This window comes from Equus caballus, chromosome 15 (assembly GCF_041296265.1).
Source record: "Equus caballus isolate H_3958 breed thoroughbred chromosome 15, TB-T2T, whole genome shotgun sequence".
Classification (NCBI taxonomy): domain Eukaryota; kingdom Metazoa; phylum Chordata; class Mammalia; order Perissodactyla; family Equidae; genus Equus; species Equus caballus.
Window position 1 is genome coordinate 79,886,049 of NC_091698.1, and position 20,356 is coordinate 79,906,404.

Below are 20,356 nucleotides of genomic sequence, written 5' to 3' on the forward strand. Positions count from 1 at the left end.
TTAATATGTTTCTCTGGGATAATGAGACAAGTAGATAACAGGAACAAAAGTTCTCATGTAACAACTTGCCAACACAAATGTTTTGAGAGAACAGTAGTGTTTCCCCCTTAGGGTTATCAGTAGTCCAAAAAATAGCAGAGAACCCAAAAGTGAGTGTCAGAATTATTTAACGAATTTTACTTGAGTTAATCAACAGGTATTTATTGTGCAAAGCATGAGCAGAAAGCCTCTGGTCCTGAATAGCTATGTGTGGAGGCAAGTGGCACTAGAGTATCTGTGACAATTCTGATTTATGTTTTGGGGCTCCATGTTGGGATCCTTTATGTTAGGTATAACATAATGCTTAACAGAGATAAAGTAATTTTATGTGGTCCATTTAGTGATAAAATATTTTGCTAGGCAATCATCCTATAATTGGCTCTATTGTTTGTAATAAGGAGCAGGTAAGAGTGTGGCCAAATAGGCAGAGTCTATGAGACTTCTACTAAGAAATTATCCAAAACATCAAGTGAAAAAGCAAGCAAACAAAAAATCTTCCTCAAATCAATCAGTCAATAGTTTCAGTTGTGTATCTAAGGAAGCTTGAACATTTAACCCAGGAATTAATTCATAAATGTAAAGAAAGCTTCCCCACCCGCCCCCAGGTGTCAAATCTTTAAAATTTTCTTGCTGCAGCAATCTCTTGAATTTTAAGGCCAGACCACCACAGTGTTAAAACATAAAGGTGTAGGTTATTTATCATTGTATTATCATTACTTAATTCACAGATCTTATGGATCTGTATATACATAAATTTCCTACAAAAGAACAGAAAGAGTGATTTTTGAAGACTGATAGTATAAAACAGAGAAGTATCTTGGATGACAAGGAAGAAATCCTATAACTTTTTTTCTACTGACCAGCCTTAAAACGTTTGATACTATGCTCTAAAACTATGACAGGCTGTGCACAGCCTCTGCTCAAGGAGGGTATTTTGGTATTTTCTTCTAAATCTTTATTTTGAACAGCAGTCTCATCCATATACTTTGAACTAACATTAGAAAAGGACTCCTTTCACGGATGTCTTTATTGAACTTATTAAAATTCATGCATTTCTAGTGTTTTGTATGAATATTTGAATAAGCAGATTAGCCAGGGAGATAGGGGAAAAAGTTGTTTTTTCTACCTTCATGATGTCAAGTCGCTCCTCATCACAGCGCACAAACACACTAGAAGATGATGAAAGAGGCAGTGAGGTTGAAAGTGTCACAGCTTCCTGGGCCAGGCGGCGGGCTCTGGCAGCACTGTTTGCATCATTTGCATTTTTCACCTGAGACATGTAGTGGTAATTTACTTTAAAACCCAATTTCCCATCTTCATCTTCAGAAACCATCTCAAACGTGTCTAAAAGAAGAAAAAGAAGGAAAAAGCACTTAAAAAAAAAAAGGAACTAGAATGGAGGATAAGTTGCTATAATGATAAAAAACATAAATAAAAAACATAAATAAATCTCTTGTCCTTCTTCCACACCAGAGAATACCGCAATGTGGAAGAACAGCATACAATAAATGTTTATGTAACACCTACTGTTAGATGGATGGAATATGTAATAGAAGCAAAAGTAAGAAAATGGTTTTTAATCTACTGTGTGGACATACTGATAGATTATATTATATCGAGTAGCTAATGCCAATACAAAGTAGCAGAAAATTTATTCTCAAAATGAGTGGTATATAATATTTTTGCCAAAATAATTCAGAACGTGAAATGCCGAAAGTATTCTCCTTATATTTCATTTTTAAAAAATAAAATAAGTCTTTACATATTTTCACTGATTTGAAACCACAAAACAGAAATGCCAGGCTGAAGTTTACTCTCGCATTACTTCTGGAATTTAAATTAACAAAATAAAAGAAGATTATTTAGGGTAATCTTATAGGCACTTTGACAGAAAATAATTAATGGGCTAATTCTTAACTATTTATTTAGGCAGATTTGGAAGGACTTAAAGTTATTCTTTACTTATAAGCTATGTACATATACAACAGAAAGAAAACAGTGAATTTGAAATTTCTCTCTAATTCAGAGTAATCCAACTCCACTAATGGATTAAAACAAAAATATTTAAATAAATTATAACCCTAAACCCAAACCACCTATTAAGGCAAATACTGTCATTAGAAGCAATGATAATTTTTGATTTCGTGTTCATACAATTCTAAATATTTGGAAGAACATTAATGTTATAAAATTGTAATTAACATTAGTGCATTAAATTTTACCAAGAACTTACTAAGTGCAAGGTCCTAGGCTAGGCTATTTGGGTTAAATGATAAATAGGAAACTATATCTGCCTTCGAGGAGCTTATAATCTAGAAAAAGAGGGAAAGACCTATAATCAATGTTAGAGGTCTGTGCACTACAGTGTTTAAAATACGACTCCCACAATCTTTATTTAACAAATCCTTCAGAGAAAAAAGGGAACTCTTAGTTCATTTCTTGTAGAAACTATTACCAATTCTGTTCAAGTAGAATCTAATTTAAGAAGCAATGCTAAAAGCTTACTTATCACACAATACATATAATACTGTTACTGATCAAATGGACTATGTCTCAGCAGGACTACTGACTAATTTCTATCAGTAAACTTGTAAACTGGAGTTTTTATCTGCCTGATTCTGCTGCCTTTCACATACTACAGGGATAAATTTCCCTTAAATTGTATAAATAGCACTCCACCAGACACAAACACAAATGAGCCCATTCCCATGCCTGGAGGAAAACTTCTTTATCATATAACTGTTTATACATAATGATGGCCTCTGAGATGTTGCATATATTACTGAAAAACTGGAAACAACCTAAAGGTCCAGTTACTGGTTAAACAAATCATAGTACATCATGTGATAGATATTAAGCAGTCAATAAATATCAAATTGTAGAAGAATCGTGATACTGAAAAATGTTTGATATATAAGGTAGCAAATGCAGTTTATTAAAAAAAACTCAACAGAGAACATGTATTTTTTCTGAATTATTCTACATTATCCCAAAAGTCAATGGGTATCAAAAGTCAATTATGTTTGAAGTCATATCCAACATGGAGAGTTTATGATTTTACCTGGTATGAGAGCAGCCTCCTGTCTGGGTAACATTAATCAAGGGCTCTGACATATGACTCCAAATTTCTTAATTAGAGGTAATAATTTTGAATCGGAATCTCTCATACACTTTAGAAGCATAAGCACACTCATATTGATGAAATAAAGCTTTTTGGATTGAAAGAGCTAAAGAACATACAGAGATGGAATGTAGCTAAACAGCTCCAATTACATGAACATTACAGTATGTTTTTTAAAGCCATTAATATACATTTGTATATGACCTAAGTGAACCAAAACCTAAAGTTCAATAAAATATTTAATTCCAACACATATACAAACATATTTCAGGAAACTTTTCTTCTAAGAATCTTAGAACAAACTTGTTATTTTCCTAATAGAAGATTGCTGGTATAAAATACTTTGACAAATTCTTTGACAGTCTCTTCAAAAGGTAGAAATTAATTCCCTTCTCCTTGAGTATGGGCTAGACTTAGTGACTTGCTTCTAATCAATGAAGCAAAAGCAATGTGTACGACTCCCAAGACTACATCACAAAAGGCAGTGTGGCTTCCTGTTGGCTCTCTCTCAGAGAAGTCAGATATGATGTGTGAAGACACTCAAGAAATCCTATGGAGAGGTCCATATGGGAAGGAGTTGAGGCCTTCTATCAACAGCCACATGAGTGATCTTGGAAAGCACTGAAGCCTTCTGACTTAGTGAAGCCTTCACTTGACTGACGCTCCAGTCACCATCTTGACTGCAACCTAATGAGAAACCCTAAGCCAGAACCAGTGAGCTGAACCATTCCTGAATTCCTGACCCTGGGAAACTGTGATATAATAAAGGTTTGAAGCATCTAAGTTTTGGGAGTAATTTTTTATGCAACAATAAGTAACACAGAATGATTTAATAAAATACTATAGAAACTAATGAGAGTCCAAAAAGCTATAAAGAATCTTAGTAACATTCAATCAAATTCATATAAACCAAATAAAGCTTTTGTTTTAATACTCACAAAAAAGGAATTTTCAATAAAATGCTTCTTCAGGAGTACTGTTTAAAAAGCATGTTAATATACTTAGAGTGAGAGGAACAGACTAGATTGCCAAACTGAGTGGGGCAAAAGGCTGTAATATCATTAGAAACTAATCAAACCCCAAAGTAAAGTATAAAAAGGAGAAATCTGCGTGGCAAAGATTATGGAAAAATTTCTAAGAGAAAAATGGTATTGTACAACATCAGAACACAAGTGATAGTTATATCCCACTGCATCTTTTCAGGATTGATAAACTCTAACAGTAAAAATAGAAGAGAAAAATAATCACTTTTAAAAGATTTCTGAAAAGCCAAAACCAGGTTTTCAATGATAAACTAAGATTATACAAAATTAACTATATAAATATATAAAATAATCCATATAATTTTTTGACCCACTCCCACCCCCAAGGCAGGAATGTTTTCCATGTAGGAGGAAGCCAATCCTTGGTTAGAAAGAATCCCCTCTTCTCTCTCCCCAACCCTATTCCTGACACCTCCACTCCTGGCTAGCACTCTAAACATTGAACAGGAAATTGAAGTTTGCAAATTATATACATTAAAGAAGGGCAAAAAACATTAATAAAAATCCAAAATCCAAAATCAAATTAAGAATAAAAAGCAGATTAAATCTAGTGACGATATCCAAAGCTTTTTTGAATTATGAAAGACTAGTAAATCCAAAGCTGAGCAGTAACAGCAAATCATAGGTGGTTTAAAAAATGCTATTTAAAATCTTGGACCAGAAATATCATGACCATGGAGAGCTTGTTCTTCCCCTCTATCTAGTTTTGGCAAATAACTAGTGCTATGTCTAATAGGGTGAATGGGAAGCAACCAATTAATGCCCTTCTGACATCTCTACGAGAGTTATACTAAAAAGGTCTTAGTTTCTTCAGGATTTATTTTTAAGCTAAGCATGCTTTCTGGGGTTTCCCAACAAAGTTACTGTCCATTGACTTGAGTTTCAAAATTCCACTCCTTTAATCCAGAAATAGGCATTAAAGGTTTCAGCAGATATGCACTGTTACCTAGTTGGGGCAACTCACAGACCACATCTCATTCAGGATAAAAGCATAATCACATAGCGAATAGACAAGCAGAAGCAGTTTCTTTAAGCTTTTGAATCTGAGGTGGAGGAAGGAGAACAGGGGAATGCTTTTGGAGGAAACAGGTTGTCACAGTGAAAAAGCATACAGAAGCGCGAAGCTAAAGATAAACCCACCTAACATCTGATGTTTGCTTCAAGGTTACCAACAGTTACCTCTAACTGTGTGTAGAAAAAACGTGTGGATGTATACATCCAATATTTAATTTGAATGCGATGCTTCTGACAACTCTTGATATATCTCCAGTCTACTTCAGGTGTTTTATTCTACATGATACAGTGGATTTAGTTTCAAAAAAGATTTGCAGCAACAACATATGTTAATCAACTTATCACTACAAAGGTTTCGTTTGAGAGACTTTAAAAATGAAGTCTATTTAAACTCTGAGCATACTTTTCCTGATACCTGTGTTGTTGAGTGTGGCTGTAATGATCATACTTGTGCGTGCCCTTTCCTGATAATTCTGATTATTCCTTTTTATGATATCCCTTTGAGGATATCTGTTTCATTTTTCTATTTGTACGGCATTTGCTCTTAGTCTTTTACAACTTTAAGACTGTAGCAGACAATATTTTTGCTACTCTGGTAATCATTTATAGTTATTAATATAGTGTTGAATGAATTTGAGGTTTATTACATTTTCCTGAATTCAAGTGTTTATTACAAAATGGTCAAAATCTATCAATGGCTGGCAGAATTATCCAAAAACACGAATCCCTTGGAAAATTGTTATATGCCTTCTGAATAGCAGTATACTTCACCTCTTCTTCTTCTTTTTAAAGATTTTATTTTTTCCTTTTCCTCCCCAAAGCCCCCCGGTACATAGTTGTATATTCTTTGTTGTGGGTCCTTCTAGTTGTGGCATGTGGGACACTGCCTCAGCGTGGTCTGATGAGCAGTGCCATGTCCACGCCCAGGATTCGAACCAACGAAACCCTGGGCCACCTGCAGCGGAGCCCGCCAACTTAACCACTCGACCACGGGGCCAGCCCCTCACCTCAACTCTTCTAATCTTAAAATGGCAAACAAGACCTTTGCAAAGATCTGCCTGATCTTTTTATCATTGATAAAAATGATCTGCTTTATCACTGTCAAATCTACCATCTCATGTGATTTTTACTGCAAACATGAGAGGTAAGTAGAACAAAAGCCAAATGATTAATACTGAGGTTTCAAAGACAGTATGACAAAAATCTATGTTTTTTGACTCCTATTTTAGTGTTCTTTGAGGGGCGCTAAAACGACGATCTTATCATTGGCCCTTACTTGTCAAGAGTTTTGGAATGGGAAAGGCTACAAATGAACTATGCGTAACTACATTTTCTAAAGGTAAATCTCATGGAATTCTAAAATGGTAGGAGTAACAGACTTTGTTCGAAGCCCCAGGTCTTGGCTTCCTTCAGGCTAGAACTGGAGACGTAAAGAAAGAAATCACTTCTGCCTGTTTGTTAGACATTTGGCTTTTCATTTTTCCTAGGTTTCCACTGAATCATGATTTATACAACTATAAATACAGATATAAATTCAAAGAGATAAAAAGATGATAAAAATTTTCCTGTGCATGTGTGTGTGTGTGTGTGTGTGTATATATATATACAGAGTGCACGAGAGAATATGAATAATTCATGGTACAAGCAAGTTTTAAAATCTCTAATTTACTAGAACACATTTCAATAGCACTATTTAAATGTGAAATGAAATTTGAATAAAGATTAAAATTTCAACTTACCAAACTGTAATTTCTTCATAACAGCCACATATTTTTCTTCAAGTGATTTCAATACTGATAAAGGTTTGGGTTTCATAGCCACCTTCTTTGAATATTCACCTAGTTTTTTTTCTGTTATTTGTATTTCAAGATAAATAACGTAAGTATACATTTTACAAAATTAAAACAAAAAACAACTTCTAGAGTTCAAATTCTGAATTCCAAAAAATTACCAAACTCTTCACAATTATCTTCCTATTGTACCATTTTAAGAATAAAAGATTTCTTTCTATTTCATAAACATAACTAATAGGGCTTAAAGAACCTTATCAATTTTAAAGCTTAAATTCTTGAAATGTTAATTAGCTTTCATCCATTCAGGCAAAAACAGCAGAAGTGCAATGGATAATGCAGAATCATTTATATCTTCTGTTGCTAACACATGAAAATACCAATTTTCACTAAATTCTCACACATAGTCTTACTGTACTATTTTCCACCTAACACAATGGCATTTTTCAATTTCATGACTTTCAATGGGAAGAAAAGAGAAACTTATAATGCATGCTGTCAGCCTACTAAATTTAGTCTTAGCAATCAGACATGGTAGAGGCAAATATTTTAAAATTAGAGACTATTCATTATTAACTTGGAAACCTGACATAGAACAAAACTTTTAGGTAAATGAACTTGCTTGAAAACCATTAACATAGAGGGAAAAGAAAGGCAGTTTTCAGTAAGTAAATGAAACATCTTTGAATCAAAAGAAACAGCATAAAAGGGATAGTATTGTACCTTGATTTGCTTGCCGCAAACTGGTAGTGGCTGCATAAACAATTTCAGCCGTCTTTTGGATGTCTGGTACCAAAAGAGTAAGTCCTTCTGGTTCTTGATCAGATGAATCTGGTTTTACTCCTGTTTTAACATTTTCTCTTTTAGATCTGAAAATTTTTTTAATATGGAAAGAAATACAAGGAAAATTAAGACTTTAGGATTGAAAAATAAATATCTCTATAAATCAATAATAGTAGTTAAAAATCAAAATGGTAGTGTGCATCTTATGTGACATATACTTGATATATATTGAGGATTGTTTAAATTAGATTCATTGTTACTTTTGAAACCATAGAATAATGCCTAGTATGATAAAGTTTTGGGTAGGTTTTCCCTTCAAATGCAAAAAGATACAAGAGACAAACATTGCAGAAATGTCATACTGTTAAAACACTGAGATACCTGATATGTCCTTGGATCCACACTTTTAAAAACATACTTACAGTAATTATAAATACCTAGAAGTAGAGAAATCACTACTGTATCTAAAAAATGACAGACGTCTATCCTCTCTCTTTTAAGACTTGGGGATCAAGGAACCATATGGAGTTTTTTATTTTAATACTATTTGTATTTCATTCAGAGTATATTAATTTCCAAGGGAAAGAAAAAGAGATATTCCAGAGTAAAATGCAGGTTCACTATTAGGTGTCTTAATACAATGTGTTTCTATAAACTGGAAATTTTTTAAACACTAAGTTTTAGGGCATAATCATTTTAAAGATACTCATCTGTTATTCTCTATTCAGGGTCTAAAATGTACATAACTTTATATCAAATTGTATATCATAACAGGATGTATTACAGTAAAATTTCTGTGCATAAGGCATCAAAATGTTTCTTTAAATTTTCTAGATGAATGCAGTGGTGTTTTATTATAAGATTCACTGAAAATAACAACTAAATATCAATTTTCTATTTCAACTCTCACCACATGTTCACAAAATAATCATTACACTACTTCTTAGATACTAAAAATCTACATCTTTGTTAATTCATTAAACAATTTAAAACAAACTGAAATCACATATAAATACAGGCGTTTAAAATTTGCATGGTAAGGTATGATCTAAACTACACATTACTTATTTTTCTAGTTGTATACCTACCACAAAAGGACTTGGCTATTATATTAAAACATTATTTCACAAAGTGAGCATGGAGCCTTAGAGAACTATAAAAAGACTAACAGAAGGTAGAAGAGGCTTTAAAAAAATATCATGTTGTCTATGTACAAATGAACCATTCTTTATCACAAAGACAAAAATCTGCTCAAAAGAAACTCAGTGCTTAACTTTAGGTAGATAATAAGAGGTAAATTAAGAAAAGCCACTCAGGTGGATAGCAAGGGTAAATGGATACAGTATTATGCATGTGCTTTGAACTGGTTCCCATAGTATGTGAAAAAACTAGTACCCACAGATATTTTTGACTATAAGGTATATACTACCTCACCTGACGAGATAATCTAACTGAAGAGGCATAATGTCACCTGGTTATTGCCTTTTCTCTTATGCTGTCTTCTTATCTTCCCTGAGGTATAAGAAGTCACAGAGAACACATGGCCAACTTTCCTTTTCCTCTTAGGAAAACTTGGTAGATATTATACTGTACAGTCAGGCATTGCTTAACGACGGGGATATGTTCTGAGAAATGAGTCATTAGGTGATTTCGTCCTTGTGCAAACATCATAGAGTGTACTTACACAAACCTAGATGGCATACCCTACTACATACCTAGGCTACGTGGTACTAATCTTATGGGACCACCATTGTATATTTGGTCCATTGTTGACTGAAATGTCATTATGCAGCACATGACTGTATATCATTTCAGTCATCAACATCTGTGTGTCTGTGTCTACGAACATATATGTCTGCATATGTATGTAATCAGAGTACAGTGAATGAATGTTTTAAGAATGAAATATCAAACATTTTTACTGCTAGAATCAAACACGATATTGTCTTTTGTAGCTACGAAACAAAGTTGAGACCACCAATTTCCTTAATGAAAACATGATTCTAGTAGACAAGCTCAAACAGATTCTCAACTTCTGAATTTAACAGTAGCTATTCACAATTAGTGTCAAACACTGAGAGTCAAGAGAAATGCATAAGCTGCTTGACAGTACATCCTTTAATTTATAAGGACTCTCTCTTCCCAACTATAAATGATTCTCTTTCTAATCCCAGGGCTTAAAAAATTCTTAAATAATAGGGACACTGAACCATAATAGGAAAGCAACAGTAAGTAGTTTCAGAAAACAGAAGAGTTACGGTTACAGATATAATAAAATAAAGATGGTACCCTAAAATCTGTCATCAATCAGTTGATCCACTGTACTTTCCATAAAGATTTCACTTAAAGAAATACATCTTGCCAAGTAGAGAAAGAAGATACAGGAGTGAAGTTCATTTTTCCAGAATTAGGGTATTTTCTCCTTGAAGAAACAAGAACCTCTGGTGTGGAGAGTCAACTGTATCAATGCAATTTAGAGCAAGTTACTCTTGGAAAACTACTAAGTCTAAATTTCAAGCCCTAATCATGAATACCAATTTTCTAATTCCAGTTTTCAAAAGAAGACTAGTAGGAGCAATCCCTACTATTAAAATAGTGCAAATAGGATGATAAATTTTGTATTTTTTTGACCACAAAAGAAAAAATGTTAGAAAAAGTGCAAAAATCCATAGAAGTTTAAAAAATATTTTTTACACCAAATATATGAAAGAAATGACCAAATACATCTCAAAATGAAGACAGTGGTGAAATCATAAAGCAGATATATCTTAGAGCTTTACACCAGGTTCTAATGAGAAATTTTTATGTGGATAGTTTTTTTTGACAAAAACATACAGGGAAAAAAGGGATAATGTCCAAAACATGAGTACTTTAAATATATGAAGAACAAACTACCTCCCTAATGATGACTACAACTAGTCATTGTCTGACATTAAACTATAGCCAGTAGTCTCTTTTCTATTAAAAGTTGCAGGTTACTGTCAACCCATATGTAGGCCCAGCTCATGAAAAAAGGCCATACCTTCGCTCACATCCTGAAGTCTGTGTGAAAAGCTATTTGAGTTCAAGGCACCTAGCTGGAAGTAGGTCTTTGAGACTGACAATGGATCCAACATGGTAAAAGCAATCAGCGACGGCCGCTACCATGGTATCCGCTGCTTTGTGCATACGTTGAATCTGGTTGTGATCACTGCCCTGAAGAAATACGAGGAATCAACTGAAGTTTCTACTATTGCACAGAATTATCTGCAAACATTTTCCACTATACTGTGAATTCCAACTAAATAGCTAATATATAAAGCAAATTTTGGCTCTGTGACACATAATCTGAACTAGGATGTGAGCAAAATGGGCAAATCTTTCTTGTGAAAAGGGAAAAAAAAAACCCATAAGTCAGCATTCAATTATATTGAATTGCCTCTTCTAATACTATCACCCAAATTAAGTCGGATATTTTGTAAAACTAAATACAAAATATCAGATTATGTTCCTTTATAACCTATAAACTGAAAACAGCTTATATAGCTATTTTCTTGGTAGAACATTGGGAAAGACCACTTCAATCCCCTGCACTCATAATTCTAAAGTCAAAGCTATCACACAGTTGAAATAAACATTTAAAAACCAGAGCCACGTTAAAGAAGTAATCTGGAGACTACATGTTGAAATGTTCAGATTCAGAACTATTAAGAATTGGCATCCTAGAGGAAGATTCTAAAACGCTAAGAGAATGAAACTTCTATGTTTATCTATAAAACAATGCATCATATCATACTCCACAGCTCTAAAGCTCTTTGCAAGAATTATAGTTTAAAATAATTAAGATTAAAAGTAAGCAGAAGGATTTTAAAAAATATATTACTGTGGAGAATTATTTGCTTCTAATGTCTCCAGAAAATCTGAAAATAATTCTCTAAATGCACCAGTAAATGGGGCAAAGACCTCTTTAATTAAGATAAATGCTTTCCATGATTAGTTTAAAGCTCTAGATACCCTTTTGTTTTTACTTAAACTCTTTCCAAACGGAAGTACAAGTTTTAGTTTTCAATATGATTTAAATGAAAGTTGAAGATGAAATCTTTCTTGTCTTGGCAAGAATAAATGAACAGTATGAGAGAAGGAAATATTCAAAACAGAGGTATGAGAAGTCTTTAAAAATAAAACCTTGATTTCTAGATTAGATAAAAAATATAATAATTTTTAGGTCAGATTAAACATCACAGGACATAATGAAAGTACTGTGTGCTATTGTGGAATGGAGCTGCCACAAATAATAAGCTTCACTAAGGGACAATCCAACTGAGGCAAAGAAGAGAGATTAAAATAAATGTTGGCATCACTGTCTCTACCGCCAAGTGAAAGGCTGATAAACAACTGAACTTGTTCAAGGTCATCAAAAACAGAAACTTAAAAAAACATATATGGTTACAACAAATGCTTTTTGGCTAAGAAATCAAGCCTTTCTCATTGTGTAGGTTTGAGAGGCAGAGAGGAAAAAGAGGAGAAACCAGGAAATATTTTTCCAACAGAAACAAATAGGAGGGCTAGAATTCAAATTTTTTCTTAAAGGATTGAAGCCCTAGAGGAACTAGCTTAAGGGAGTTAAAATAAGAGAGTTTGATAGAAAATATGCCTTTCAAGGATGAGGTCAACTAATCTTACTGCTCAGTTAGATAAAAAGGAATTGGGTATTTCTACAAGTGAATTCAGTTATTTTAAAATATGATAAACTTCTTTGCACCAGAAAGACTCTTCGAGATAGCTAAGGGAAATGGCAATAATAGATGCTTGCTTTAATGCTGTTAAGAAGTTCAATGTCCAGAAGACCTTATACTCAACATTTGTGTCACATCCGTATTAGCAATTAAGACTATCTGACTGACAGCAAGTCCCTCTTTCAAGTTTTTGGTGAAACTATTAAATACTAAATATGATTGTTTGCCTACTGGAGTCCAGCAGGAAAAGTCTGCATAGAAGATCAAAGACAAAATAATTGCCTTTGTTCCAGCTCCAAGGAAGCTATGAAGTTTGAACCAAACTACTATGGTTACACTTTGACTTCATTTTGAGATAACACAGGTTGGAATGGCCAGTAGGAGATGAATTTCACCAGGTCTGGTACGTAAAAGCCAAAGGGGTCACATCTCACAGTGCGATTATTTCATGGGCAACGGAATGAATTTTCACACTGCAAAATTATATTTCAATTCAAGTGGAAATGATATAGATAAACGTTTAAAGTATTATGTTATGTTACCCATGCCACAATCCCTTTATTAATGGAGGTAATTGAGAGTTACTTTCAAGTTCTTTCTTTTTTTAAGAGTTTAAAATAAAATACTGATCAATAACTGGTCATAAATAGAGGGGAGTATTTTTGCTTATTCTTTAAATATGAAGTATTGCTATATGAACTCTTTAATTTCTTCTTGACAAGGGAGCTAAAGATATTAGAAATATAAGGTATATTAAGACAACAATAAAATTCAGGAGACGAAAAACAATAGCCTCTCAGGTGGTGACAGGCTTCTTTTAGCAACAAATAAGAAACAATTTTATCACCAACACATTGCCCTAATCTATACAAGTAGATACCAGATCAGCTTGAAAAGACAGGAGAGGAAAAATACATACATCAATAACTAAGAAACTTTCAGAAGAATGGTTTCTATTAATTCTTTGAAGCAAGAAAAACATCAAACAGGTAAAGCTGCCTTACTCTTTATTTAAATAATTATAGAAAGTTGCTACCTGTTTACGTACTAGATAGACCACAAAACACATTGAAGCTTAGTTTACTTTAGTAATTAATACAGTAATTATTACTTAGGCACAACTTGAATGCTACACATAACTAAGGAAATATGCCTTAATATCCTATCATAGTGCTAACTTAAAAATTCTTCAGGAGAATGAAAAAAGATGAGCAAAAGGAAACATAAGAAAAACTTCATAGAATCCACATTATTGTATATACTTTATAATTATCAAAAGCAAATTTTTCAACTAAAAATAATTTTACTTCATTGTCAACATTAAAAAATTTTTTTTATATATCCTAAATATACAAAGCTAAGTCAGAAGCAAGTCCATCTCTCCCATTTCTAATTATTTATTGATACACAAATCCAATTGTTCTTTGGAACTTAAGTTTAATTCAGTGGATAAATATACTTGATTGGGACATTAGGGGATCTGAGCTCTGCAACTAAGCATCAGAGAACCTGGAACAAATCACAGTATTTATGGACCTTATTTTTCAGAGGGATCTGAACTACCTGAAAGAGAGTCCCTTACGGCTCTAAAACCCTAAAGATAAAAACATGAGACAGGTTATTTACTATGATGTGTCAGGAAAGATTTGTTATAAACTAAATCTTACTTAGCAAGAGACTTCAAATTCAGCAATTAAGATTGCTTGAGATTTTGTCTGAGATAATAAAGATAGCGGCAATCATCCTGAAACATATAGCTCATATAACACAATTGATAATGCATGTAAGTGGTAGTGACCTTGGACTCAGCATCAATAAACATCTATCTCATCACACTGTCTTTGACATGCGTGTAACACTGCTTACACTTTGTATACAGCCTTTCTCTCCGACTTTTGGTATCATGCTGTCTCATTCTCAATGCACTCCCTCCCTCTGTCCCTCTACCTCTCTTTTGGCTCCTAGGGAACTATTTCTTCCCACTGCTTGTAAGCCTAATGATTTAAAGTATTAAACACAAAACTCATTAAACTAGAAAGCTAAAGAAAAAAGGCAAGAATTAAGACTTTTGGATAAAATAAATGAAAAGTTGGTAAATTCTTTCTGCATTAGGTAAAAAATAAAAAGGTTAGGCCAACCTGGTGGCATGGTGGTTAATTTCATGCACTCTGCTTCAGCGGCCTGGGGTTCACAGGTTTGGATCCTGGGCATGAACCAAGCACTGCTCACCAAGCCACGTTGTGGCGGCATCCCAGGCAAATGGAGGAAGACTGGCACAGATGTTAGCTCAGAGACAATCTTCCTCACAAAAAAAGAAAAGGGTTAATATTGCTACACTGAGGGCATCTGAAAAATGAAACGTATATGGTAATAAAAGTTTCCAAACACTAGCCAAGGGAGTAAATTCCACTTAGAATCTAAGTCCTTCATGGATGAATACTAAATGTTTGTTCTTCTTAAGTGCCTAGTATGGAAGTAGACAAGCAAAGAAATAAGAAGAGCTTTTTATTATTTTGGAAGTCCTTCAATCTCTCCATTGAAATGATTACTAAGGTGGCTTTTGAACAATTTCTCTGAAATAACGTAAATAAACCACTTAATATTACTGAGGCAAATGAAGTTTTAAACAGAACCAGTATTTATGGTTTAATCAACTGTTTCCCCATTTTTGTTCAAACTATTATAAAAAAATTTCAGTGGAACAAGGAAAAAAAGTTTCCTGATGACAGCATCCTAAAATGTTCCAATACTGTTTAGGTTTTAAGCGATAGATGATGGCAACCTTAGAGGTATAGTTAAGGTATGCTTTCAAAATTCTACGAGACTAATGTACAAAATATGTCATATATATTAAAAAAATTGATTTCTGAAAAATTTCCGATAATTAATTACCTTTAATCTTGTCTGCTGCAGACAGAAGTTGGAGAGTGTTGAATGGAAAATTCTTTATTTTGAAGTGATATGCTTTGCACAGCATTCTGTGCTTCCAAAAGGAATGTTATGCTTGATTTATCTTCATCTAAATGCTTACTGGCAATCAGCCAACAGCAATTTTGATCAGTTTATCCATGTTAACCATTAGACTCAAATTCACTCTATGCAGTTATTAAGAAGTGTGAATTTTGAAAGGATGTATTAGGAGAGGTAGTAGGTAATAAAAATATAGAATCATGAATAAAAGAATATTAAAATATTATCATCTTTAAGGAAGCTCTTAATGCAATTTGCACAGTAAATATTTAACAACTGTCTAAGGAAATGTCCTTTTTTTTTCGTTTTTTGTTTTTTTTGGTGATGAAGATTGGCCCTGAGATAACACCTGTGCCAATCTTCCTCTACTTTGCATGTGGGCCACCACCATAGCACAGTTTGATGAGAGATGTGAAGGTCTATGCCGAGGATCCAAACCCACGAACCCTGGGCAGCCAAAGTGGAGTGCGCGAACTTAACCACTACGCCACTAGGTCAACCCCTGTCAACTTTTTAAAAGCACACTAAATCACAACAAACCACTCCTAGTTGTCACCTTGCCATGTCAAAAGGTTAATTTAGCAGATAAGCCAGGAAAGATGAACATAATAAACTAGAAGTACATTCATTACTTGAGTAGTGCTCTCGTTTATACTAAATACCAACCGTATCAGAGTGCTGTAATTATCAAACTAACCTTCACCCATAAGAGATATCATTTTATTATTAAGGTATAATTATAAGTAAGGGAAATATGAAACATGGCTTAAAGTTTATTATTCAAAAATTAAACTTTAGAAGCTACTTTTCAGATGTGTGTGTTGATATACACGTGCATATATAACTATACATGTCACACAATATATTATTATACATAGCAGCAAAAACTCAGTAATTACAGAACTATCAGGCATACAAAGCATTCCCATGGCGTTGTGCCACTGAGCCATCCCATACTCCTCCTCTAAGCAGTTCTTCTCACTGAAGCCTTTGGACGCACAGAGAGTTCGGTAATGTAACTGCAGTAATGATTCTACCTGGGCTACTCCCGCCGGCCGACCACCGAAAAGGGAGCATGACGTAAAACGCAACCCACCTAATACAGCTCCTATACACTCCTTCATCAAGAATTACTTGAGTTACTCTTTATTAAAATACAAGTGCCCCCTTGTAAGGCTAAAGGGCCATTTCCTTTTTTTTATATAAATTATCATATCCATACTTAGGAAAGTATTCTGAAATAAGAGGTCTGTCTTAAACAAAAAGGGGAAAATCCTGGAACAGCAGGACAGACCTGGTTAGAAAGTGCTTCAACCAGACAGAGGGCCCAGAGAGGGCCCTGGGTATCTTAGCAATCAGGGAAGTAAAAAACAAAAAGGAAGAGAAGCATGTTAAGTTAAAAACCAACTACTTTTTGTAAAACTTTTAAGGTGATGATAAGAACCACAATACCATTCTAAACTGTAGCCACATTTACAAACAAAAGCTAGGCTAGTTTGGCTATCTGCTAACTTTAGTTTCTCCCAATTCAACACAGATAAAAAGGGAGAGAGAGTAAGATAGTTAATGGACATCTTGCCATTTTTTCTCTTTTTTCTATTTTGTTAGTTTATATTTGCAAAACGCTTCTATTTTAGAGGACTTGAAGATATACCCTATTAAAGAAGATTTCCCAAAGTGTGAGAAGACATTAAGTGGTAATGAAATATGGTACTAGATAACTGAATTGCATAATGAGAAAGCTAGCCCCTTTCCAATGAAAAGAAAGGTCTCAATGACCCTTTGGAAATTCTTTAGCATTTGCCAAACCTTCCTTTTGAAAGCAGAAAACAGGTGTGGAGTCAGTATTTTTATTTTAGTTTATTCGCTTTTACTCTTATCTTCTATTTATGGCAAATAATAATGGTTCTTCTGATATGGTAGTAATTTGAAGTTTCCTCTTCAAATAAAATGCTTTTTTTTTTTTTTTTAAAGTCAGTTGATCTAAAGAAAGATTCTAACAATCGCACAGGTGGTATAAGATCTAAAAGTTCTTCCTCATAAATGCTGAGGCTCTGTACTCTGACAAAGAATTTCTACCAAGAAAAATTTCCTCCTGTTTTCAATCATGAAAACTGTTTGGCTTACTTGATCAGATTAATAAAATCCCATTATTACATGAGCACACTTTAGATTTAGATAAATTCCAAAATAATACAGACAAAAGGCTCCAGAAAAATTACATCTAAAACCTACTTACTGCTGTACGAGTTCTCCCCATCTACAACTTAAGCTGGATGACAGCTTTAAGAAAACAGCAGAGGAATGTATGAACACGTATGTAGTCTCACCCTGTCATCCCTGAACCTTAATATAAAAGACTTAAGATTCTCTGCTAATGACTCAGAGCCTCCGTCAAGCCAAGAGGTGATAGTTTTCTGCCTAACTGGGTCGGTAAAATAACCTAGTAGGACTAGTTTTAGAAAACTTCCACCTGGAATTAGACTTTAGATTCTTATATGTGAACAAAGGAAACCATGCTCCCAGAACTATTTATGGTATAGCACTTGCACTCTACTGAAGGGGATCCCCAGGGATAAATCTGCAGTTGCCAGTATTAACCCACAGGCAGAATAATGCAGTTAATAAGTGATTTATAAAGCCTGAGTTACATGATTGCTTTTTTAAGTCAAACGTCTGGTACACAGAATGAATTTCTACCTAGGAACTAACTTTCTATTGTCTAATACAACTCTTTTCATCTTCTAGCCCCTGCTGCTCTCTCTAGCCTCATCTCCCACCCACACTACAGCCAGGCACACCAAACTTCTCTAGGTTTCCCTGAATGCGTGATGCTTCCTTTCACTGCTAACATTATGCCCATAGCCTGGTATACCAGCCCCCTGTCCCTCTTCATTTAACTAATTCCTACTTATTCTTTAGGCCTCCAAATCTGGGTTGATTCTCCAGTAATGTCGTATACTTCTAATATGCCATGTATCATGTAATTAAAACTGTCTAGTGATTGCTTCTCCCATTTATCTGTCAGTCCCTTAGAAAAAGGACTCTATCTTCTTGTTATGCTCCCATGAACATTATTCAATAAACATCTGTTAAATGAACAAATCAGTCACGATCTTGTGATCAGGCCAGATCTCACCTATCTAAATATAATCACAAACTTGTAATGCATAAACTAGATAAATACAAGATAAATGATCTGCCTTTTAAGCTTCTTAATGATAGCTTTCTACTTCCTCTTACAAAAGGTTTCAGGCTTGGGAGAGAGCCAGCTAACCTATATAATCCCCCCCATTCTTTGAATTTCGAGATCAAAATTAGTTGGGTTTAGGCGCTGACCTCAAGATAGGATAATCTTACTTGGGTTATTCCTGCCAGTAAAAGTAAACTGGGCAAAACATTTTAATTTCTCTCACCCACAAAAGGAAGACAAAAATTATAAACGTAACATATACAGAAGAAATAATTTCAATGAAAATCATTATATATAAACACAATCATGACCTAGAGATCTGCAGAGTACATAGTGAATCCATTTTTTCTTTATCTAAGATGACCAAAGAGTTAAATGTATTAAAATTTTGTTTCAAGGGGAAAAAAAACTGCATGCCTTTTGTATATGCTTTGTTTAAAAAACAGTTACAAATGAGAAATAAGTTAACAAGAGGGAAAAAACAAGGCAATAGGCATATAACTTAATTAGTAAACTAGTACTTGCTGTTTTACTTAAAAAAAAGCCCTCTATACTAAATAGACGTACTTTATTCAGCCTTACCTTTCCAAGACAGCAGAGATAAAAATAATGTAATAATTTTCTGAGTTGGGGTACACCTACATATTATTTTTAAGCCATAACTCCAAACCCTAATAAAGTACAAAAACATATCCTCAAAATGATACATAAACAGAACATATTTGCCTTGCCCATCGTCTTCTCAAGAGTATCCAGGGTTTTTAAAAGAATATAGCTGGGGATGGAGTAGGCAGGTAGGGGGAGGGGAAAGCTCTGCACTTTAAAACAGTGTTAATGTTGAACTTAGGCCAATTTCTGTGGATGTTAACTTCTACAGGAAATTGGACTACATCGTTCATTTTATTAGAGGTCTATTATAATGAAAATATGAAAAGAAATACATCTTAAGTCTTGCTAGGCTGGAAAAAAAACAGATTTACCCTCTTTCTCTGTGAAGTTGAAAATGAATTCTCAATATGTCAAACCTTGAAAGGAAAGTAGGGATGTTAAAATACGTATGTCTTTACTGGTTTCTTTTTCTAACAGAGGCTGTATAATGTAACAGGTATCATGATGGATGGATCTTGACTAAGAAACATATTCAGATTCTATTAAAAAATGCACTAGTAGTGTTTCTTCATCAGTAAAACAGTTATTAGAAATAGTTACTGTACAGGGTCACCATAAGATAAATAACATAAATGAAATGAACTTTGTGAACACTGATTATGATCTGTACAGGCGTGTTTTGTTGGTACAGAATTTAGAAGTCTGAGGCATCATTTTTTTTTCCTTGTTGAAGAAGGAAACAACCTGAAGAATAATTCTTTTTAGGTAACCAAGTAGAAAAATAAAGAGCTCCAGTTAAACGAAACTCAAGTTATCTTCTATCTGAAATTAAATTTTTGTAGTGAATCATTAATTAATACATTTTATACAGAAGTTGTTTACTTTTCTTTTTTTTTTTTTGAGGAAGATTAGCCCTGAGCAAACACCTGCTTCCTCTTTGCTGAGGAAGACTGGCCCTGAGCTAACATCTGTGCCCATCTTCCTCCACTTTATATTTGGGACACCTACCACAGCATGGCTTGCCAAGCCGTGCCATGTCCGCACCCGGGATCCAAACCAGTGAACCCTGAGCCGCTGAA

General features: G+C 34.0%; 1 protein-coding gene across 27 annotated transcripts in view; it reads right to left on the bottom strand.

Moving 5' to 3' along the window:
- Positions 1–20,356, bottom strand: part of BIRC6 (baculoviral IAP repeat containing 6) — a 222,506-nt gene that overhangs the window by 15,213 nt on the left and 186,937 nt on the right. For 25 of the 27 annotated variants that reach the window (XR_011426501.1, XM_023619262.2, XM_023619268.2 and 22 more), the window contains 3 exons: positions 7,731–7,876; positions 6,957–7,067; positions 1,166–1,383 (listed from right to left, as the gene is read on the bottom strand). Coding sequence is in view for 24 of the 27 variants with exons in the window: in XM_023619262.2 (XP_023475030.2) it covers positions 1,166–1,383; positions 6,957–7,067; positions 7,731–7,876 (475 nt within the window). In the remaining 3 variants the exon portion in view is untranslated. Of the gene's footprint in view, positions 1–1,165; positions 1,384–6,956; positions 7,068–7,730; positions 7,877–10,079; positions 10,249–10,812; positions 10,986–20,356 lie in introns of those variants that run through there. The other 2 variants (XR_011426502.1, XR_011426503.1) reach the window with 2 other exon arrangements.